We start from the raw sequence: 18,919 nt of genomic DNA on the forward strand, positions 1-18,919 counted from the left end.
TATATATATATATATATATATATATATATATATATATAGCGATAGATCGATATAGAGAGAGATGTATATTACTGGCTATTGCTCCGGGGTCCCCGCACATGGGAGGGACTATTCTATTCAGTGCTTATGACTTTGATGAGTATCCCCTGGAAGAGAACCGGACTAATCGAGAGGGATAAAGTGACTGGAACCCACTTGTCAACAGCAGAGAAATATTAACTGTCAAAACATGTCTATCTGGTGAGGCTGACCAGTTCCACAAAAACAGCTTCTTAAACGTACGAGTCAGACTGTGGATGGTGACTGCTAAACACAGCTCAGTTAAAACATTATGGCTAGTACCATTCACTTCAGCACTATCCCTGCTATCTGAGACAGCTTTAGGCCGATATGTTGTGTGCATTTGCTGTCACAAATTAGTTTAAATCACTCACTGTCCAGTTTTGCCGCGAGAAGGTTAATCACACAAAACAATTGGGTTTTTCAAGTTCTGATGCCCCAACTAATACCTTTTAGATGCTCTATGGCAAACCATTTTTAGGTCTCGGCTAGCGAAGGCTGCGCTTGCGCAGTCTCGCTCGCGAGAGATAATGACTTGGGAGAAGAGGGGCTTGAACCCGCCCCTCTTCTCCCCTGTTCTCCATTGGCTGGCCTCGTAAATGCTGGCCAGCCATTGGAGAAGAGGTCCCGTCACTCCAATCATGCCCCGTCCTTTTCGGATCGGGGGGCGTGTTTTTTGCGAAAAGTCTCAGGGAGGAGACAACAGCAAAACACGCCCCCGAATCCGAAAACGACGCTCCCTTTCTCCGAGGCATTTCTGCTGCCTCCGAGAAAGGCGGTGGTGTGCCTTTTGCTCTGCCTTGTTGCTCCTGTAAGGCCAAGGAAGCCCTCTCTCATGCAGTTAAGCATGTTCTGATATTAGGCTGCGCTCCAATTTATTTACCAAAATGATCTAGAGTTGTGTACTGTCAGTACATGTGGCTGTAAATGCTGCGCCAGCACGTGACACAAAGGACGCATCTACCAATTAAACAGTGGTATGGGCAGAGCGGAGCCTCGGGGCACAGTACAGTGACAGACAATATTGTCATTGTGTAAACTGGGGTCCGCTGGTCCATGGTTAAAACCCGATGCTTGGGACACCGAGCTTTCACTGGTTGCCCACGACGCACGCGGTGACCTCGCCTTACCCCGGGACATTGACACTTTAAGTCGAACCCGTCCTGTTGACCTGTGGGCCCTTCTGCCCGAGGAGCGCCCCAGAGATAAATCTCGGGTCCAAGCAACATCTGCCAGGCTAACATCTGCCACAGACAGCAGCGTCCCTGCCCTGCCGGACCTCCCATGAAGGGCTCCAGCGACTCTTTATCCAGCTGCCGCCCCTCTGGTGGGGTCTGCAGCTCCCACCCCGCGGACCCTCGAGGCCATCCCCTGCTTTACAGCCAGGGTGCTGGACTGCTTGATATCGGCGCTAGGGACGCTACCACTTCACGCAGCCTTGTCCCGCGCAGATAACGCAACGGTTTATCTCTCGAACAGAAAGGCCGTCTTGAGAGGCCTGTCAGCCAGCAAAGGGCACCATTGTCTCAAAGGCGAAATGTCTGGTCACCGCCTATTGTCCCGGAGGGGCTGCATAAGGCACTGTGACAAGAAGCAGCAAGGAAAAAGTGCCGAGTGTGGGGGCGCGTGCGTGTGTGTGTGTGTGTGTGGGGGGGGGGGGGGGAAGGGTGTGTGTGTGCCCCGTCTCGCTCCCACTTTTGTTTCTATCAAAACTGAAGGTACACCGCGAACTGCACACCGTGACTTAATGCACGTACATACGCTATAAAATATGCTGGCATTAATTTCTGGAGGGAAGAAACTCATTACCTGTACATTAAAAAAGAGGCACGTTTTTATCTCCTTGCTGTTCCCACCCATGCGGTGCCCCGGGTCACTCGCTTCCCGCCGGTGTAGGCTGACACATTCAGCACGTACTTGCTACTGCAAGCTGATAGCATTGTAAATCCGTGCAACACAGTTGCTGCTGCAGCCCCAGCAGTGTGGGAACATTAGCCCCAAGACTGGTGTGGGAACCATTTCCATGTGCGCCTGGCTATGCTAAAATCCCTTGTTAATGCTCGGAGAAAAGTAAGAAAGAAAATAATCTAGCGCTTCGTACTGTATTTGTACGCCGCAACTAAAACACGTGTTAAAAGGCTTAGTTTGAACTGCCATTTACCAACAGCAAGCCTTTAACTCACTGAGCCATGTCCGTGATGTCACTTTAAAACAGGAACCTCCAAAAGGTCGATCGCGAGCGACCCGTAGCTCCCAGACTGCCTCGGACTCGCTCCCCTGCTTTGTCAGGTTAGTTTACAATGTATAACTGCGGGGCCCAGAAAGAGGACTTGAAAGTCCTGCCGCTTGAAAGAAGCCTTAAAAAAACAATTGCCTCACATCAGATCAAACCGCCTGAAAAAATATATGTATCCAATTGAGATGTATTTCCTTAAAGTCAATGGCAGTAATATATTTGGAAGAGAGATGCATTACATTTAATACTTAGTTTCTTTCACTTTCACAACGCTAACAACAAAGACTATTGTTTCCTGCTCCAGTTTGCACAGACTTGAACAACGTGGGTATTATTACCATAAGGCATGCTTCCTAAATCACTTTACCCGGCGGCCTGCAGTATGTAGCCACGGCATCCGCAAGGGGAGGCCGAGTGACTCGCAAACCCCTCAGCAGGCCAGTCTGTGGCTGCCACGAAAAGCGCCCATACGGCCCTTAAATGAACGTCTGCAGGACATGCCCGGGCATGTTATCGACTCGGCAACCTCGATTCAGGGGATGTAGTGCTGAGAGAACTCCCGCGATCTGGAAAGGAGGCAGTGCCCAGCTGCCTACGGACACCACCATGAAAAGGCAGGCGGCGACAAAGGCGAGGTTGAGGTGAGCATTGGCCTGGGTCATGCGCAGAAGGTAACGGGGGAGCATAGGGTGCTAGTGTGATGTCGCTCCATAATGAGTTTTTTCCAACTCGCCTTCCTTCCCTTTTAACTATCTCCCGCCCTCCCTTTCTTGCATTTTATCCCCTGGCTGCAGTCCCTTTCTTACCGTTTATCCCTTGACCGCCCTCCCTTCCGTAATTGAGTGTACCCAGACCATCCAGCCTTTTATGGATAGCAATACATATTTTATTGAAGTGTGTGTATTTTTGGTCCAAATGCGGTCGCTTTCACTTTCGCGTGCTGTGCTTGTTTACATTTCTGTTGCTTTGCTCCCACCCCCACCCACTGTCTGTGTTCACAAAGCTCCCACCCCCCCCCTTCCGTTGGATGGAAGCGGCAGGCTAGTTGGGGGCTAAATGAGTGATTGTTGCACACGCGGGGGCAGGGGATCGTCTGTCGAGCTTGGAGCAGAAAGGCTGAGGCATTTGTAAAAGGCATTTCAATGTGATACATGTGCTTCGGTAAGGTAGATGGTTTAAGAGTGTGGTTATGGCGTCGGGGGTGGGGCGAGTTGCACTCGAGTTCATTAAAGTATATTATATTGTAATCGATGAGCCACACACTCTATCTCACTACCTCACTCTTTCTATCTCACTAACTCACTTTCACTCTCTTTCACCACCTCTCTCTCTATCTCACTACATCACAACATCACTCTATGCTTATATATCACTACCTCACAACATCCCTCTCCCTCACTACCTCACTCTTTCACTACCTCACTCTCTCTATCTCACTACCTCACTCTCTCTCTGCTAATGCAATAGGTATCACATATGCAACAAAAAAGCTAATGCCAATAGAAATGACAATGCCATTTATTTAGGGATACAAAAATGATAAAAAAATAATGAGCAATACCAATAGCTCTACCTATAATATTGCCGAGACCATTGCATTGTAAATGGGAAAAGGGCCAGATGCGCTTCTAGGAGGGGGTGGTGGTGGGGTGATTTCAAACCTGGGACAGACTCCTTTGGTCATGCTTCGTGTTTCATGCAGACTTTGTCTAGACGAGTGCAGAAAACAGGTTTGTCTCTCACACCACAGCCACATGTGCACACCGACCAGGCAAAACATTTTGTGTGGCTTCCTTCACAACTCAGGCAGCCAGTGAAACAGAAATCCGCAAAATAGGGTGCATCTTTAGTGGCAGCAACTACACTCCATTTTTGGTATCTCAGGCAGCCTTTTTTACTTGTGCTTATAGGACGTGGCTTAGATGTCAAGGTGTTAACTTAACCCAATGGTCGAAGTGGGGGGAAAAAAGTAGGGGAACTGTAGGCGGAGAATCAGAGGGCGGGAATAACCCAAGGATCGGATCAGTGGGCGGAGCAAGAGGTGTGGCCGGAATGCGCAAACATCCCAATTGTTTGTATTTGTTTGACATTTCACTGCCCAGTTTAATCAACCAATGGATACACATGATTATTTAAGGTTATAATGAGTTATTGACATTAAAATATACTCACAAAGTGGGATATGTTTCTAATCACAGAATGTTCAAAATACGATACAATGTGGAAGCACAAGCCAATTGTCTCTGAGTCATGGAGTTTCTGTCATCAGCACTTCTCCCTTTTTCCACAACAGCAGTTCAAACATGAATGGCAAAATATCCTACATTGCAAATGTTTTGTATGAGAGAGATTAAGCTATTGACATTGTAAATAACAATGCCGTTTCTCTAAATGTTTTAAAAACAAAAACAAACAAAAATAATGTCATGAGCAATGCCAATAGCTCTAACTTTACCAATGCCGAGACCATTGCATTGTAAATGCTTGTTCTCTAGTGCAGTGGTAATAACTTTTGCACATCCCTTTACCTTGTGCCGATCTGCTGCAGGAATGTCATAGTTCTCAGCACGCAGGTTGGAGGCAGCAACAATGAAATCCATGTGGAAGTTGGCGTCATCATCCTAGTGCAAATAGAAAAAGTGACATTGAGTGTTTAATTGGCAGGTACCAATGACCCACAACTGAAAAATATAGCACTTGACTCACTTTCAGGCACCACCCATGTATAGTAAACTACATCACCTTTTCAAACTCGATGGGAAACATTTTGAAGGGCGTCAACTTGTCTGGTTTAGGGAGCAAGTTCTTCAGCTCTTCCAATCGACTGTCATCTGGCAAAAAAAAAAAAAATATACAGGAATAAGCCAACCTTTTCAGCTAATCCCAAGCTAAAAATGTATGCACATCTTTCAATTAAAAAGATTCAGAGAAGAGAGGATATGCTCAACAATACACTTTCAGTTGAAGTTTACTAGTTCTCTAACTTGTAAATAAAAAGTTGCGCACTGTTGACAATACTCACTATAATTTGGCAATTTCCAGGAGGACCAGCGCAGGGATTGGGCCAGGCCCACAAGATGCCTCAAAGGGCTTCATTAAAAGGCACCAGGGGACTGAGTCAGCAGAACACAATAGGATGTGCCTCATTCCCTAGCGTTGACAAGTCTACACAGGGTAGCAAATTGCACCATCTTGCATGGTTGCCCCCCACTTTTTGCCTGGTGTTGATGCTCTTTGACTAAGTGTGCCCAGGATTCCTGCCAACCAGGTACCCAGGGCCTATGTTCTTTCCCTAAAACCATACCTTTGCAACCCCAATTGGCACCTCTCTGGCCACATGCAAGTCGCTTGTAAAAGGTACAATAGGTATCAAGGGCACTGTGACCAGGGAAGGCCTCTAAGGACTGCAGCACCTAGTGTGCCACACTTATAGGAGATACACCCCCCCCATAATCGCCTTACTGAGTTCTGGGAAGTTTGGTAACAAACTTCTAGGCATATTAAACCCACACTGATGCCAGTGTGGGATTTAACGCCAAATGTACTCAGAAGGCAACTTAAGAGATGCCCCCTGAAAAACTAACCAACCTTCATGTAGTGGCTGATTGGCTGCTCACCAGCTGCGACCCCAGACATGTGTCGAGAGCCTACCACTCTCTGGGTCCTGAAACAAAGCACATCCTGGGTAGAGGTGCCAAGCCTCCTGCCCTAGGATGGGCAGGGTCCACGAAGGGGAAGCTTCAAAGGCTTGCCGCCTTTGTGAGCCGACCCAGCCATTTGCTGCTCACAGCAACTGGCCCCCACAGGTTCAAACACCCACTTTAGGAGGGAGAATCGGTGGGAAAATCAAGATAGGAGGAAAGGTGTGCCCACCTTTGCCAATCCCACCCCTCAGGTGGGGGAGGAAAGGCAAAGCACAACTCTCAGTCCCCGCTATCTTGAAGATGGGTAGACCCAGCCAGAGTGAGGCTTATGGCCCCCTCTCCCACTGGAGGGTGGCATAATAGGGGGGTGTACCCACCCCAAGGGAGGGACGCATTTGTCCCGACCTGTACCTACCTTTAACACCAATAAATCTAGTATTTAGGGGCAACTCCAAACCTTGCCTCTTCAGACAAGCAAGAAGGAGGACCGAAGAGCCGTGTTGAAGGAAGAGGAGGAGGAGGACACCAACTGCTTTGGCCCCAGCCCTACCGGCCGGTCCCGACCACAACCTGCTCCAGCAGAATCCTGGAGTGTCAGAACTCAGAGGACCTGCCCTATCTTCCATACAATGACATGTCTCCCATGAGCATTGGACTTGCTCAAGAACCAGACTCTGGCTCCGGCGGAATATAAAAGTCTGCACCACTCGGCACCAGATACCCTTGGCCAGAGTTCGAGTGGCCCAACACCTCGAGGTGGTCTACCCAGTGATCCGGACGTACCTCAAACCTCCCCACGATGCCTGTAGCCTCTATCTAGAGGGTTACCCCGACTGTGACCGGAGCTGGTATGGAAACCAGACGCCTAAAGACACCCCTGCACCTGATGCCCCACGGCCTTGGATGGCCCAATCGACGGTGTCCAGGCAACCCCTAGCATCCCAACACCTCTCCAACCAGTGGTCGCCTCCAGGAACCTCCTTGCCCGAACCTACAGTGTTTGTTCTGGCTGGATATCTCCCCTTGAAAACAAGGCACCCAATGCCACCTAGAAGCATACTCCTTACTTTCAGAATTATCACCAGCTGTCAGAGTGTATCCGGAAATTTTTCGTGATCAGTACTCCTACTAGGTAGTGACGTGCGGAGTGCCTATATAGGCAGTCGTTTTTTGTGAACGTGTGTAGAAGCACACGTTGCTGCCAGGCAGATGTCCAGGTCTGGGACTGCTCGTGCTTATGCAGTCGTCGCAGCCTTGGTTCTGGTAGAATGAGCATGCAATCTATCACATGTTTGCTTCTTGGCCAATGCATAGCTGATCTTAATGCAGAGCACAATCCATTGCGAGATGCTCTGCTTCTGCACAGCCTTTGCTCTGACATACACTACGAAGTGTTGGTCGTACAACTGGAACCCTTTTGTGCCGTTAAGGCAGAACGACAATGCTCTTTTTGGGTCAAGTCAATGGAGTCGCTCCTCTTCCTCAGAGGGATGTGGCAAGCATAAAAAGGTGGGGTAATGGACTGGCCAACATGAAAGTGAGTGAAGACTTTCTGCAGAAAGGAGGCTCTAGTGCGAAGAACCAGCTTGTCTGGGTAGATGTTCAGGTACGGAGGCTTAGATGGCAAAGCCTGAAGCTCAGACTCTCTGGGTAGATGTTAATGCCAGCAGGAAGGTAGTCTTGATGGTGAGGGGCTTGAGAGGAAAATGGTGCAATTGCTCAAAGGGAGCGCACATCAGAAAAGTTAAGACCAGATTAAGGTCCCACTGAAGCATGATGAAGGGTGAAGATGGGAACGTGTTAGAAACCTTTTAAGAAACTATATACAACAGGGGATTTAAAGAGGGATGGCTGATCAGGCAATCGCAGAAAGGTGGGGATGGCAGATAGCCCTTTAGGATGCCCAAAGCAGAGCTCTGCTGGACAAAATAAATTATGAAGAGGAAGACATGAGAGGGGGGAGCAGAAGAGGGTCAACCTGTTTTTCTGCACACCTCGTCACCGACTTTCTTCAACGGCAGGTGTATAAAGTCTTGGTGGCAGGACGTCTGGCTCCCAAGTGAACAATGCAGATTTGGGGCAGAGGGTCAAAAGCTGTCAACTGTCGCCGCTCAATCTTCATGCATGATGGAGAAACGTTGACAGGTTGAGTGAAGACCCCTCCCTTGCTGCTGCGACAGAAGATCCTTCCGAAGAGGCAGCCTGATCGGAAGACCGATTGTCATGCTCACCAGCTCGCGATACCAAACCCTCCAAGCCCAGTCCTGAGCCACAAGAATGACTTAGGCCTGGCCGTTCCTGATCTTGAGAACTCTGGGCAGAAAGGGTATGGGTGAAAGACATACAGGACACCTGAACTCACTCGAGACAAAAAGTGTCTCAGAGTGAGAGGCACCTTGGAAACTCCAGCCCGCAGAACTACTGACATTGGTTAACAGATCTAACCAAGACTCTTCCCACAGCCGAAAGAGATCTTGCACAACCTCCAGATGGAGACGCCATTCGTGATCCGCTAGGCATCTTCGGCTGAGTTTGTCTGCCCTGACATTCAGAGAGCCCACCATGTATTGAAACACCAGGGAAATTCCCTACTGACGTTACAGCCATGTCCAGAGAAGCAGGGCCTCTTGACAAAGTCCACAACCCCACCCAGCCTTGTTTGTTGCAGTACCACAAGGCAGTGATGTTGACAGCGAACACCTTCACTAGCCCTCTCTTGATGGTGGGCAGAAATGCTTTTAAATGCCAGTCAGATCACCCAGAGCTCCAGTAGGTTGATGTACAGCTATATGAGGGCTCTGATCTCCACCTCTCACTGATGTCTGCCCAATCTCAGGAATCACCATCTGTCACCACTGTCCGATCTGGATGGTAGAGGGGTCGGACGCTAACCCAATTGCGGTTCGTTAACCACCACCACTGCAAATCTTTTGCAGTTCCCGCCAATATCTGGACTAAGTCATAGACATTCCCCCTGATGCTGCGCCCACTGGAACTTCAGGTCCCACTGCAGAGCCTGCATATGCCAGCAGACGTGTGTCATTATCAGGATGATTGAACATTCCCTGAAAAGCCAGTAGTTTTGCATCGTGAATCTTTTTGGATTCACTATGCTGTGCATTATTCAGCGGTCTGGTGGTTGGGTCCGGATTCGTAGTCTTTCTTTTGTCTTTTTTTTTTTTTGTAGCCCAGGTGGGCGTCGACGTCCCACCATTTGGTGTACTTCTCGGAAGTCCCACCTTGGGGCGCCATCTTCAGATTCTTTTTTCCGCCGTTGGGTCTGGATAGTCACCGAGAAGCTCCAGAGTTTAACGAAGAAAGAAGAAGAGCACGAGTTTCATCGGAGGAAAAGTAAAGCAAAGGAGACTACAGACAGAAAGAACATCGAGCCGGGACGACGACCAAGGAGGAGAACCTCGAGATCTTCGACGTCCAACGGAGAATGCGCACTCAGGGACACTGAGCGCAGGAATGGACAAAACACCTTTTAAATTCTGCCGTAACTGCCACCACAAGTACGCGCAGAAGGACCATAATCCGGTCTGCAACCTTTGCCTGCCAGTCGACCACGAGAGCAAAGACTGCAACGCCTGCTCCGCCTTCACACCAAAGACACTCATGGTGAGAGAGGCAGAGGAGAGCCAACTACAAAATGGAAGGCAAGGGTAAGGCCCCGTCTCTGTACGACCTGGGCCTCTCCACCGACGAAGACAACGTCGCCGAGGGACCTGATGACTCCACGGTCGCAGAGACCGTTAAGAAGACGTCTGACAAGGTAGGAGAGACGTCGAGCACAAAAACCCCGAAAGGGCCCCAAAAACCAGAGCCTGACTCTCGAAAAACAGAGTCTAAGTCCTCGAAAGGAACACCGGCGCCGAAAATTTCAACGACCGCGAGTGGATCCAAGGACGAAAGGCCCAGCGGATCCTTCGAGAAGGACTCCCAGGTGCCGAAAAACAAAGTTCGTCGAAAAAGGCCCACGAGGTTGGTCGTTCGACGAAGGACAAGGTTGCGTCGACACAAGCTCCGTCAAAAAGGCCAGCGCTCGACGCCAAGCACGCCTCCGAAATGGAGAAGAAAAAGAGAAGGCTCGAGGCGGAGATGGAGAGCATCCTTCAAAGGAAGGAGTTCGACGAAAAGATGAAGAAATTTACAGTCCCAACGAAACCAACGACGGTTATCGAGGTCGAAGACCAGGACGAGTTCGACGCCGAAGAGCAGTCGGAAACTCCAGAAGAAGAGGAAGAGGACCTCTACTATGAGGGAGAAGAAGAAGAGGAGAAACAGCAATCTAACTACGGCTCGGCGCCGTCGATGCCGCAAGACCTGGAATGGCAGGACCTAGACGCCGAAAACCCAGAAGAGCCCGTGGAGACTTATCCTTCGAGGCCTTCGCCGCCAGATGATATTGGGGCTTACAACATGGTCGTAAAGAGCACGGCTGCAGCTTTTGGCGTGAAATTAGAGGAGGAAAAACCCAAAGCGGACTTTTTACTCAAGACACTGCTCCCAATCCAAACTAGGAGCCAGTTCCTCCCCATAGAGTGTCATGAACCAGGGGAAGGGGCGTTCAAGGACCCTGCAACATGCAGATCCATCACACCCAGAACAGAGAAGAAATATAAGCATTCCTCTTAGGACCCTCCATACATCAAGGGATCTGTCACAGCAGACTCCATTATCGCATCTACAGCCAGAAAGGGGGCCAATGTTCCGGCAACCTCTGGGCCACCTCCTGACAAGGAGAGCAGAAGGATGGACCTCACGGGCAGGAAAATAGAGAGAAACGCGGCAATGCACTGGCGCATGGCGAACTCCAAAGCACAACTGAACAGGCACCAGTACCAACATTGGGACGAAATGGGGGATCTAATCAAGCATCTCCCCGAGCAATACCAACAAGGAATCACTGAAAGGAGACAGGCCTGGCTCAGAATTTCAGGATTCAAGCATGAGGTACAGAACAATATCCTGAACACCCCTTTCAACGGAGAAACGCTGTTCGGGACACTAGTCGATGAGAAACTCGCCCAACTCAAAAAAGAGAATGAGACTGCGAGGTCCATGGGGGCCCTGCAATTCAGAGGGATGAGAAGAGGTACCCCGACAAGGAGACCTTACGGAAGGGGAGGAAACCAGCCGGGAACATCACATCAAACATTCCAGCAAGGCCAGCAAGGCGAGGGTCACAGGCAACAGGGGCAGCAGAAACAGAACTGGCAGTACCAGCCTAGGGGCCAGTCCTTTCGCAGTAGGGGAAACGGACGAGGCCAAAGAAGAAGAGGGGGGAGACCAACCCGCCTCAAAGTGACTTCGCACGGAGGAGTGCGCTCACCCACAACATCTCTCCAAGGGTAGAGCACAAAGGAACCAACAAAAGAGGGTTACACGAACCATACGCCAACGAGCATGCAACACCGGTGGGCGGCAGACTCAGATTTTTCCTCCAAGAATGGAGAAAAATAACAGACAAATGGATACTCAACATCATACAGTACGGATACTGCATAGAGTTGGAAAAGAGACCCCCAAACAAAAAACCAAAGAGAAGGGAACACTCAGGACAAGAGCTAGAAAAACTCGTAGAGGAAGCACTTCAGCTACTCCAAAAGGAGGCCATAGAACCAGTACCTTTCAAAGAAAGGAACAAGGGAGTGTACTCAAACTACTTCATGGTACCAAAGGTGGACGAACCACTAAGACCCATCCTGGATCTACGGTTCCTAAACAAGTATGCAAGGACGCAAAAATTCAAAATGACATCCCTACATGAATTACTCCCTCAAACGAGAGATGGAGACTTCATGTCCACCGTGGATCTTAAAGATGCCTACCTGCACATCCCAATGAACAGGCAGCACAAGAATCTGTTAAGGTTCACCATCAACAAGGATCACTACCAATTCACAACCTTGGCATTCGGACTAAAGTCCGCACCGAGGGTTTTCACCAAATGCCTGGCAGCAGTAGCAGCGTACCTGCGGAGGGAAGGAATTCACGTGTATCCTTACCTCGACGACTGGCTAATAAAGGCAAGTTCACGCGAAAAATGTGAGGAACACGCACAGCGTGTCAAAAGGACACTGACAAAGCTGGGGTTCTCAATACACAGGGGGAAATAATCAATGGAACCAGAACAAGTGAAGATCTTCCTGGGGGCGCAAATCAACACCGTAAAGAAAACTGTGATGCCCAGCGAGAAGAGGACACTAGCCCTGCTGAAGGAGACGCGCCTTTACGAGAAGGGGCGAGGTCCGACAGTGAGAACAGCGAGCAAGATCATGGGGATGATGGCGTCATGCATCCACCTAGTCCCCAATGTACGCCTACACACAAGACCATTCCAGGAATGGCTGCAACAGCAATGGTCACAAGCAAATGGAAGTTGGGAGGATCTAGTGGTTGTAACGCACGCAGTGCAAGAAGAGGTAGCATGGTGGAACAGGGAGAACATAACAATAGGGAAGCCCTTAACACCACCAAGCCCAACAGTGACCATCACCACAGACGCATCCCAGATAGGATGGGGAGCACATATGAACAAGCTCAGAGTGAGGGGTCTGTGGACTCCAGCAGATGCGGTCAGACACATCAACTATCTGGAATTAAAGACCGTACTGCTAGCACTGAAGGCCTTCCAGAAAACTGTACAACCAAAGGGTGTTGATACAAACTGACAATTGAATATGCTACTTACCAGTATGCATCTGTTCTTGGCATGTAGGGCTGCTGACATTCATATCTGTGCATAGATCGCCGCCTAGTGTTGGGTCCGGATGTTTGCACGTTGTTGTCCTGGAAGAGTCTTCGAAGTATCCTTGGATAGGTGACTCCTCCCCTGGACTACAGTGCGCATGGGCATCCTCTCCATCCTCAGATTGTTTTTCGCCATTGTGGCAGTGATGGAGTAGATACAGAAAGTGATGACCATGCTTGCAATAATTCTGAGAGCTGCAGCTGCGACAGGCGCCGGGGAGGAGGGAGGGCGATATGAATGTCAGCAGCCCTACATGCCAAGAACAGATGCATACTGGTAAGTAGCATATTCAGTTCGAGGCATGTGGGCTGCTGAATTCATATCTGTGCATAGAATACATAGCAGTGCCCTCTATTGGCGGCGGCTACCCGTGCCAGCTGCAGCGGTCTGAAAAAGTGTTTTGAGAACAGCCTGTCCTACAGCTGCCTGCTGTTTTGACTGCACATCTACGCAATAGTGTTTTGTAAATGTGTGTGTAGTGGACCATGTGGCTGCTCTGCATATATCATGCAGGGGAATATTTCCTAGGAAGGCCATGGAAGCCCCCAACTTGCGTGTTGAGTGGGCTCGTGGTGGAATAGTTAATGTGCGTTTTGCCTTTTGATAACAGATTTGAATACACTTAACTATCCATCTGGCTATCCCTGCTTTGGAGATGGCGTTACCTTTGTGGTGTGGGGCAAAGGCAACGAACAGTTGTTTTGTCTTCCTGAAGGGTTTAGTCCTGTCGATGTAGTACATGAGGGCCCTCCGTACATCTAGTGTATGTAATGCCCTCTCTGCAACAGTTTGTGGGTTCTGGAAGAAAACGGGCAGTTCAATAGTCTGGTTCATGTGGAACTGCGATATTACCTTGGGCATGAATTTGGGGTTGGTACGTAGTACGACCCTGTTGGCGTGAACCTGAATAAATGGCTCTTGAACGGTTAGTGCCTGGAGTTCACTAACTCTTCTTAGGGAAGTGATCGCTACCAGGAAGGCTACTTTCCAGGTAAGGAATTGAATCTCGCATGAGTGTAGAGGTTCAAAGGGTGGACCCATCAGGCGTGTGAGGACCAAGTTGAGGTTCCACATTGGAGCCGGTGGGTGACTAGGTGGAATGACTCGTTTGAGTCCTTCCAAGAATGCTTTGATGGCAGGCACTCTGAAGAGAGAGAGGTGCTGCCTGGTTTGCAGGTAGGCTGATATTGCGGTCAAATGGACACGTATAGAGGTGTACGCCAGATTGCATCGGTATAGGTGTAAGAGGTAACATATGATGTTGTGGATGGATGCGTCCAGCGGGTTAATGTCATTATTACCGCAATAAATGACGAACCGTTTCCATTTGGCTGCATAGCAAGCTCTTGTAGTGGGTCTCCTGGCCTCCTTGATGATGTCCATACAGTCAGGTGGCAGATTGAGATAGCCAAACTCTAGGACTTCAGGAGCCAGATCGCCAGGTTCAGCTGTTGCGGATCTGGGTGCTGAACCTCTCCATGGTTCTGCGTCAAATGCGCGGGTTTGATCCGCAGCCTTTGATGCGGTACCACGGAAAGTTCGAGGAAGGTGGTGTACCACGGCTGGCGTGCCCACGTGGGAGCAACTAGGACGAGTGTCAGGGAGTGTTGTCGGAGTTTGCGAGCCACCAGCGGTATCAACGGTGCTGGGGGAAAAGCGTACGCAAATTTGCCGGACCAGTTCATCCATATCGCATTGCCCTGCGACTGCGGGTGTGGGAATCTGGCGGCGAAGCTTTGGCATTTTGCGTTTTCGCTTGTCGCGAATAGGTCTATTTCTGGGTGACCCCACTGCTGGAAGTACGGTTGGAGTACCGATGGGTGTAACTCCCACTCGTGCATCTGGTGGCTGTGTCTGCTGAGCAGATCCGCCATCTGGTTGTCCGTGCCAGGGAGGTGTTCCGCCATGAGGAACATGTTCCTCTGAATGGCCCACTTCCACATGCTCTGAGCCAGATGAGACAACTGTGGAGAGTGTGTCCCTCCCTGCTTCTGTATGTAGTACATTGCGGTCATGTTGTCCGTCCGGATCAACACGACCTTGTTGCACAGATGTACTTTGAAAGCCTTCATGGCTAGGAAGATTGCCATCAGTTCCAGAAGGTTGATGTGCATCTTCTTCTGTTGTGTCGTCCATAGTCCCTGCACTGTGTAGTGGAGTACATGAGCTCCCCATCCCTGGAGAGACGCGTCCGCTGTCAGTACTATTTGTGGAACAGGCTCTTGGAACGGTCGGCCCTTGCAAAGGTTTTGTGGATTCCACCAATGCAGAGAGTTGTATGCCCGACCGCTCACCAACACTAGGTCTTTCAACTGTCCTTGAGCCCGATTCCACTGACGTGCTAGGCACTCCTGAAGTGGGCGCATATGTAATCTCGCGTGCGGGACTATGAAGATGCAGGAGGCCATCATGCCTATCAACTGCATAAACACTCGCGCTGGAAGCGAGTGGTTGGGTCTGAACTTGGAGATCAGCGCTTGTATGCCGTTGATCCTCACTAAATTTGGCTGAGCTGTGGCCGCCAGAGTGTCTATAGTCGCACCTAGGTACTGTTGTACGTGTGCGGGCTGGAGATGAGACTTTGGGTAATTTAGTGAGAATCCCAGACCGTGAAGAAGGTGAATGGTACGGGACACGTGGCTTGCACATTGCTGGGCTGATCTCGCTTGAACGAGCCAGTCGTCTAGGTAGGGGTAGACGTGTATGTGCTGTCTCCGTAAATGTGCCGCCACCGTAGCTAGGCACTTTGTGAAAACCCTGGGCGCTGTTGTCACGCCGAAGGGAAGGACTTTGAACTGATAGTGCTGCCCCTGAACCGTGAACCTGAGGTATTTTTTGTGTGAGGGGTGGATGGGTATGTGAAAATACGCATCCTTGAGGTCCAGTGATGCTAGGAAGTCTCCCTGCTGGAGAAGCGGAAGGACTTGCTGTAGAGTGAGCATGTGAAAGTGCTCCGAAAGAATGTACTGGTTCAGGGGTCTCAGGTCTAATATAGGCCTGAGCGACCCGTCCTTTTTTGGAATTAAGAAGTAGAGGGAGTAAACCCCCGTGCCCCGCTCGTGGACGGGTACGACCTCGATAGCGCCTTTTAGAAGCATACTTTCTACCTCTTGCTGTAAGAGCGTCAAGTGCTCTGAGGACATAGGACGGTTTCTTGGTGGTATTGTGGGTGGAGTGGAAGTTAACTCCAGACAGTAACCGTATTTTATAATATCTTTGACCCACCTGTCCGTGGTGATGGAGTTCCACGTGGACAGGAACCGTTGTAGCCTTCCCCCGACAGGTGTTATGTGGTCGGGAGGAAGGGAGAGGGCGTCACTGCTTGTTCTTGGGGGAGGACCTGGTGTTGCCGTAGCCACGTCCTCTGCCCTTGGTACTGGAGCCACGATAGCCACCTCGGGTGTTCTTATCGTAGGTGGTCTGCGTATTACCCTTGTTATATGTTTGTTGTGACCCCTGTCCTCTGCCTGCTCCCTTGTTTCCGGGGCGACGAAAGGAGCCGCTCCGAAAGGACTGAGTTTGTAGGGCGCCCATGGACTTTGCAGTGTCCGTGTCCTTTTTTATCTTCTCGAGGGTGGCGTCAACCTCAGGCCCGAACAGAAAGTCGGGGTTGACGGGCTGATTAAGGATATTGTTTTGTACCTCAGGCTTGAATCCTGAGATACGTAGCCAGGCGTGACGTCGTAGGATGACGCTAGTGTTGATGGCCCTGGCAGCCGTGTCAGCAGCGTCTAGTGCACATTTGATGGCAGCATTTGTGAGTAGCTGTCCCTCTCTGATAAGGATTTCTGCACCTTCTTTGTAGGGGTCAGGGAGGTGTTGAAGGAGTTGCTCCATTGTGTCATAGTGCGCCCTATCGTAGCGAGCGAGGAGCGCTTGAGTGTTAGCTATGCGCCATATGCTTGCAGCTTGTGCGGCAACTCGCTTGCCGGAGGTCTCCAGCACCTTGGACTCCTTGTTCGGGGGAGGAGCGTCACCCGTTGTCTGCGAGTGTGCCCTCTTGCGGGCATTCGCCACAACGATGGAGTCGAGTGGTAATTGTCCTCTGATGTAAGTAGGATCCCCAGGTGCTGATCTGTATTTCTTATCGATCCTGGGGTTTATCACTCGTGCCCTGGTGGGTTCCCTGAAAATGTCAGTGGCTGGCTTAAGGACCCCCTTCAACATTGGCAGAGTCTTTACATGTCTTTCTGAGGATGCAAAGGTGTCCATTAGAAAGTCATCTTCGATGATATCAGAGTGAAGCTGTACATCATGGTTGTTCGCCGCCCGTTCAATCAGAGCGTTGAACGCCGCAGTATCCTCTGTGGGTGACGTTTTTGCCCCATATAGTTGTGGGTCCTGTGCATCAAGAGGTGCACTGGGGTCTGCAGGGTCGCCCCAAGTTTGGTCAGGGTCCTGCTGGTCATCAGGGTCCGTGTCCACATGGTAGGGGACTTGTTCACCCATGTAGTCCTCCAATGCATCCGTGTCGGAGCGTGTGGGGGAGGCCCGGTGTGGATCCTGGTAGGGTGAATGAAAGGGTTCATACAGGAGAGGTTCTGTGTCCACAGGCAGCTTCCTCTTTAGCGGGATCCTGAAAGGTTCCAATGGCGGTTCCGAAGTTATCCTTCGGTCGTGGAGAATCATCCTGCCAGTGTCGGCGTCGATGACGCGTGACGGAGACGGCTCGACAGGCGTAACCGCAGTTTTGGTGGCCTGTGTCCTGAGTTGAAACGCCTTCGGGATTGTGGATGGAGGCAAGCCGAAGGTAATGCTGGTCGGCACCGACGAAACCGCTGGATCGATCGAACCCGACTGGTCCTGGAGGGCAGCCTTGGTTTTGCAGCCTGGCATTGCGCCAGCCCGTACTCGGGGCGCCTTAGAGGTCGTGGCCCCCGCCAGGGTCGTCGAGGCAGCTGCAGATATCTTCTGCGCCCGTGGTGCATCGAGCCGAGGTGCGGAGATCACCGTCGACGTCTTCGACACGTGAGGTTTCGGTGTCGCCGAGGGAGTGCTGCGAGGCGTAGCAGGCGGGACGGCCCTCGGTGTCGTCGACGCCGGCAACCGAGCAGGTTTTTCGGCGCCGATGGCCTTCTTCCGTTTGTCGACTCCCATGTCGCCCGTCTCGAGTTCGGCACCGAAGTCCCCCTTGGTGCGGTCGGTGCCGACACGGTGCGCCGGCGTCGAAGGTGTTGAAGGCCTCGATCCGACTAGCGCCACTTTCAGTTTCGGTTTCGTAGGAACCTGAGCAGCTTTCGGTTTCGTGGAAGGGAAACCAGCTGGCTTAAGCGGTAATGGCTGCCGCTGAACGTCCGAGGCCGGGCCCGAGGGCGGGGCCGAAGGACTGCGTGATAGGTCTCGGGTAAGGCCCGAAGGCGATCCCTCGACCGGAGCCATAGTCTGTGGCACTGGTGAATTCTCGGTTTGAACAGGTAGGCCTTGTTCATCATCGGAGCTACTCTCTTCGGCCCCTAAGGCCTCCTCGTCGTCTCCTACCTCGGTGTCGTCTTCACCTCTGTGGAAGAGTGACTCGTCGGCCTCGTCCGATCCGGGTTCTTGGTCGGAAACGGGACTGGAGGGTAAGACTTCTACTTCTTCGACGTCGTCCGCGTCGTCGAAGATGTCAGCTGGGGCCGGTGCCGCGCGCTGCGCTTCGAGCCTCGCCGCTCGACGATTCCGCAGAGTCTTCTTTGAACGGAACCGGGCACAGGCCATACATGTCGACTCGTCGTGGTCCGGCGAAAGGCATTTGTTGCACACCGGATGGACGTCGATGTGTGGGTACTTCGCATTACATACCGGACACCTTTTGAATGGCGTCCTCGATTCCATCGTCGAAGTAGTTGATGGCCAGGTAAATGCGAACAAAGTCGGTGCTGAAAGTTAGTAAACTAACAGAGAGTATCGAAAACCGATCGATAAACAGTACCGACGCGAACTAAAGGCCTTGTGGCCTCGACAAAATTTTTTCCTAACTTGAGCTAAGATAGCACATCCGAACCCAATGGCGGAAAAAAACAATCTGAGGATGGAGAGGATGCCCATGCGCACTGTAGTCCAGGGGAGGAGTCACCTATCCAAGGATACTTCGAAGACTCTTCCAGGACAACAACGTGCAAACATCCGGACCCAACACTAGGCGGCGATCTATGCACAGATATGAATTCAGCAGCCCACATGCCTCGAACACTACAACTATAACACATCCAATTGGCCGCACTCTGCTCGTCTTACCAGCAA

General features: G+C 50.9%; 1 protein-coding gene across 4 annotated transcripts in view; it reads right to left on the minus strand.

Annotated features, from left to right (window-relative positions):
- Positions 1-18,919, minus strand: part of UBA1 (ubiquitin like modifier activating enzyme 1) — a 363,931-nt gene that overhangs the window by 93,137 nt on the left and 251,875 nt on the right. For all 4 annotated transcript variants that reach the window (XM_085629693.1, XM_085629692.1, XM_085629695.1 and 1 more), the window contains exons 21-22: positions 5,039-5,127; positions 4,825-4,917 (exon numbers count right to left, since the gene is read on the minus strand). In XM_085629693.1, coding sequence (XP_085485819.1) covers positions 4,825-4,917; positions 5,039-5,127 — 182 coding nt within the window. The remainder of the gene's footprint in view (positions 1-4,824; positions 4,918-5,038; positions 5,128-18,919) is intronic.

The sequence above is a fragment of the Triturus cristatus genome, chromosome 10 (genome assembly GCF_964204655.1).
Source record: "Triturus cristatus chromosome 10, aTriCri1.1, whole genome shotgun sequence".
NCBI classification, from domain to species: Eukaryota; Metazoa; Chordata; class Amphibia; order Caudata; family Salamandridae; genus Triturus; species Triturus cristatus.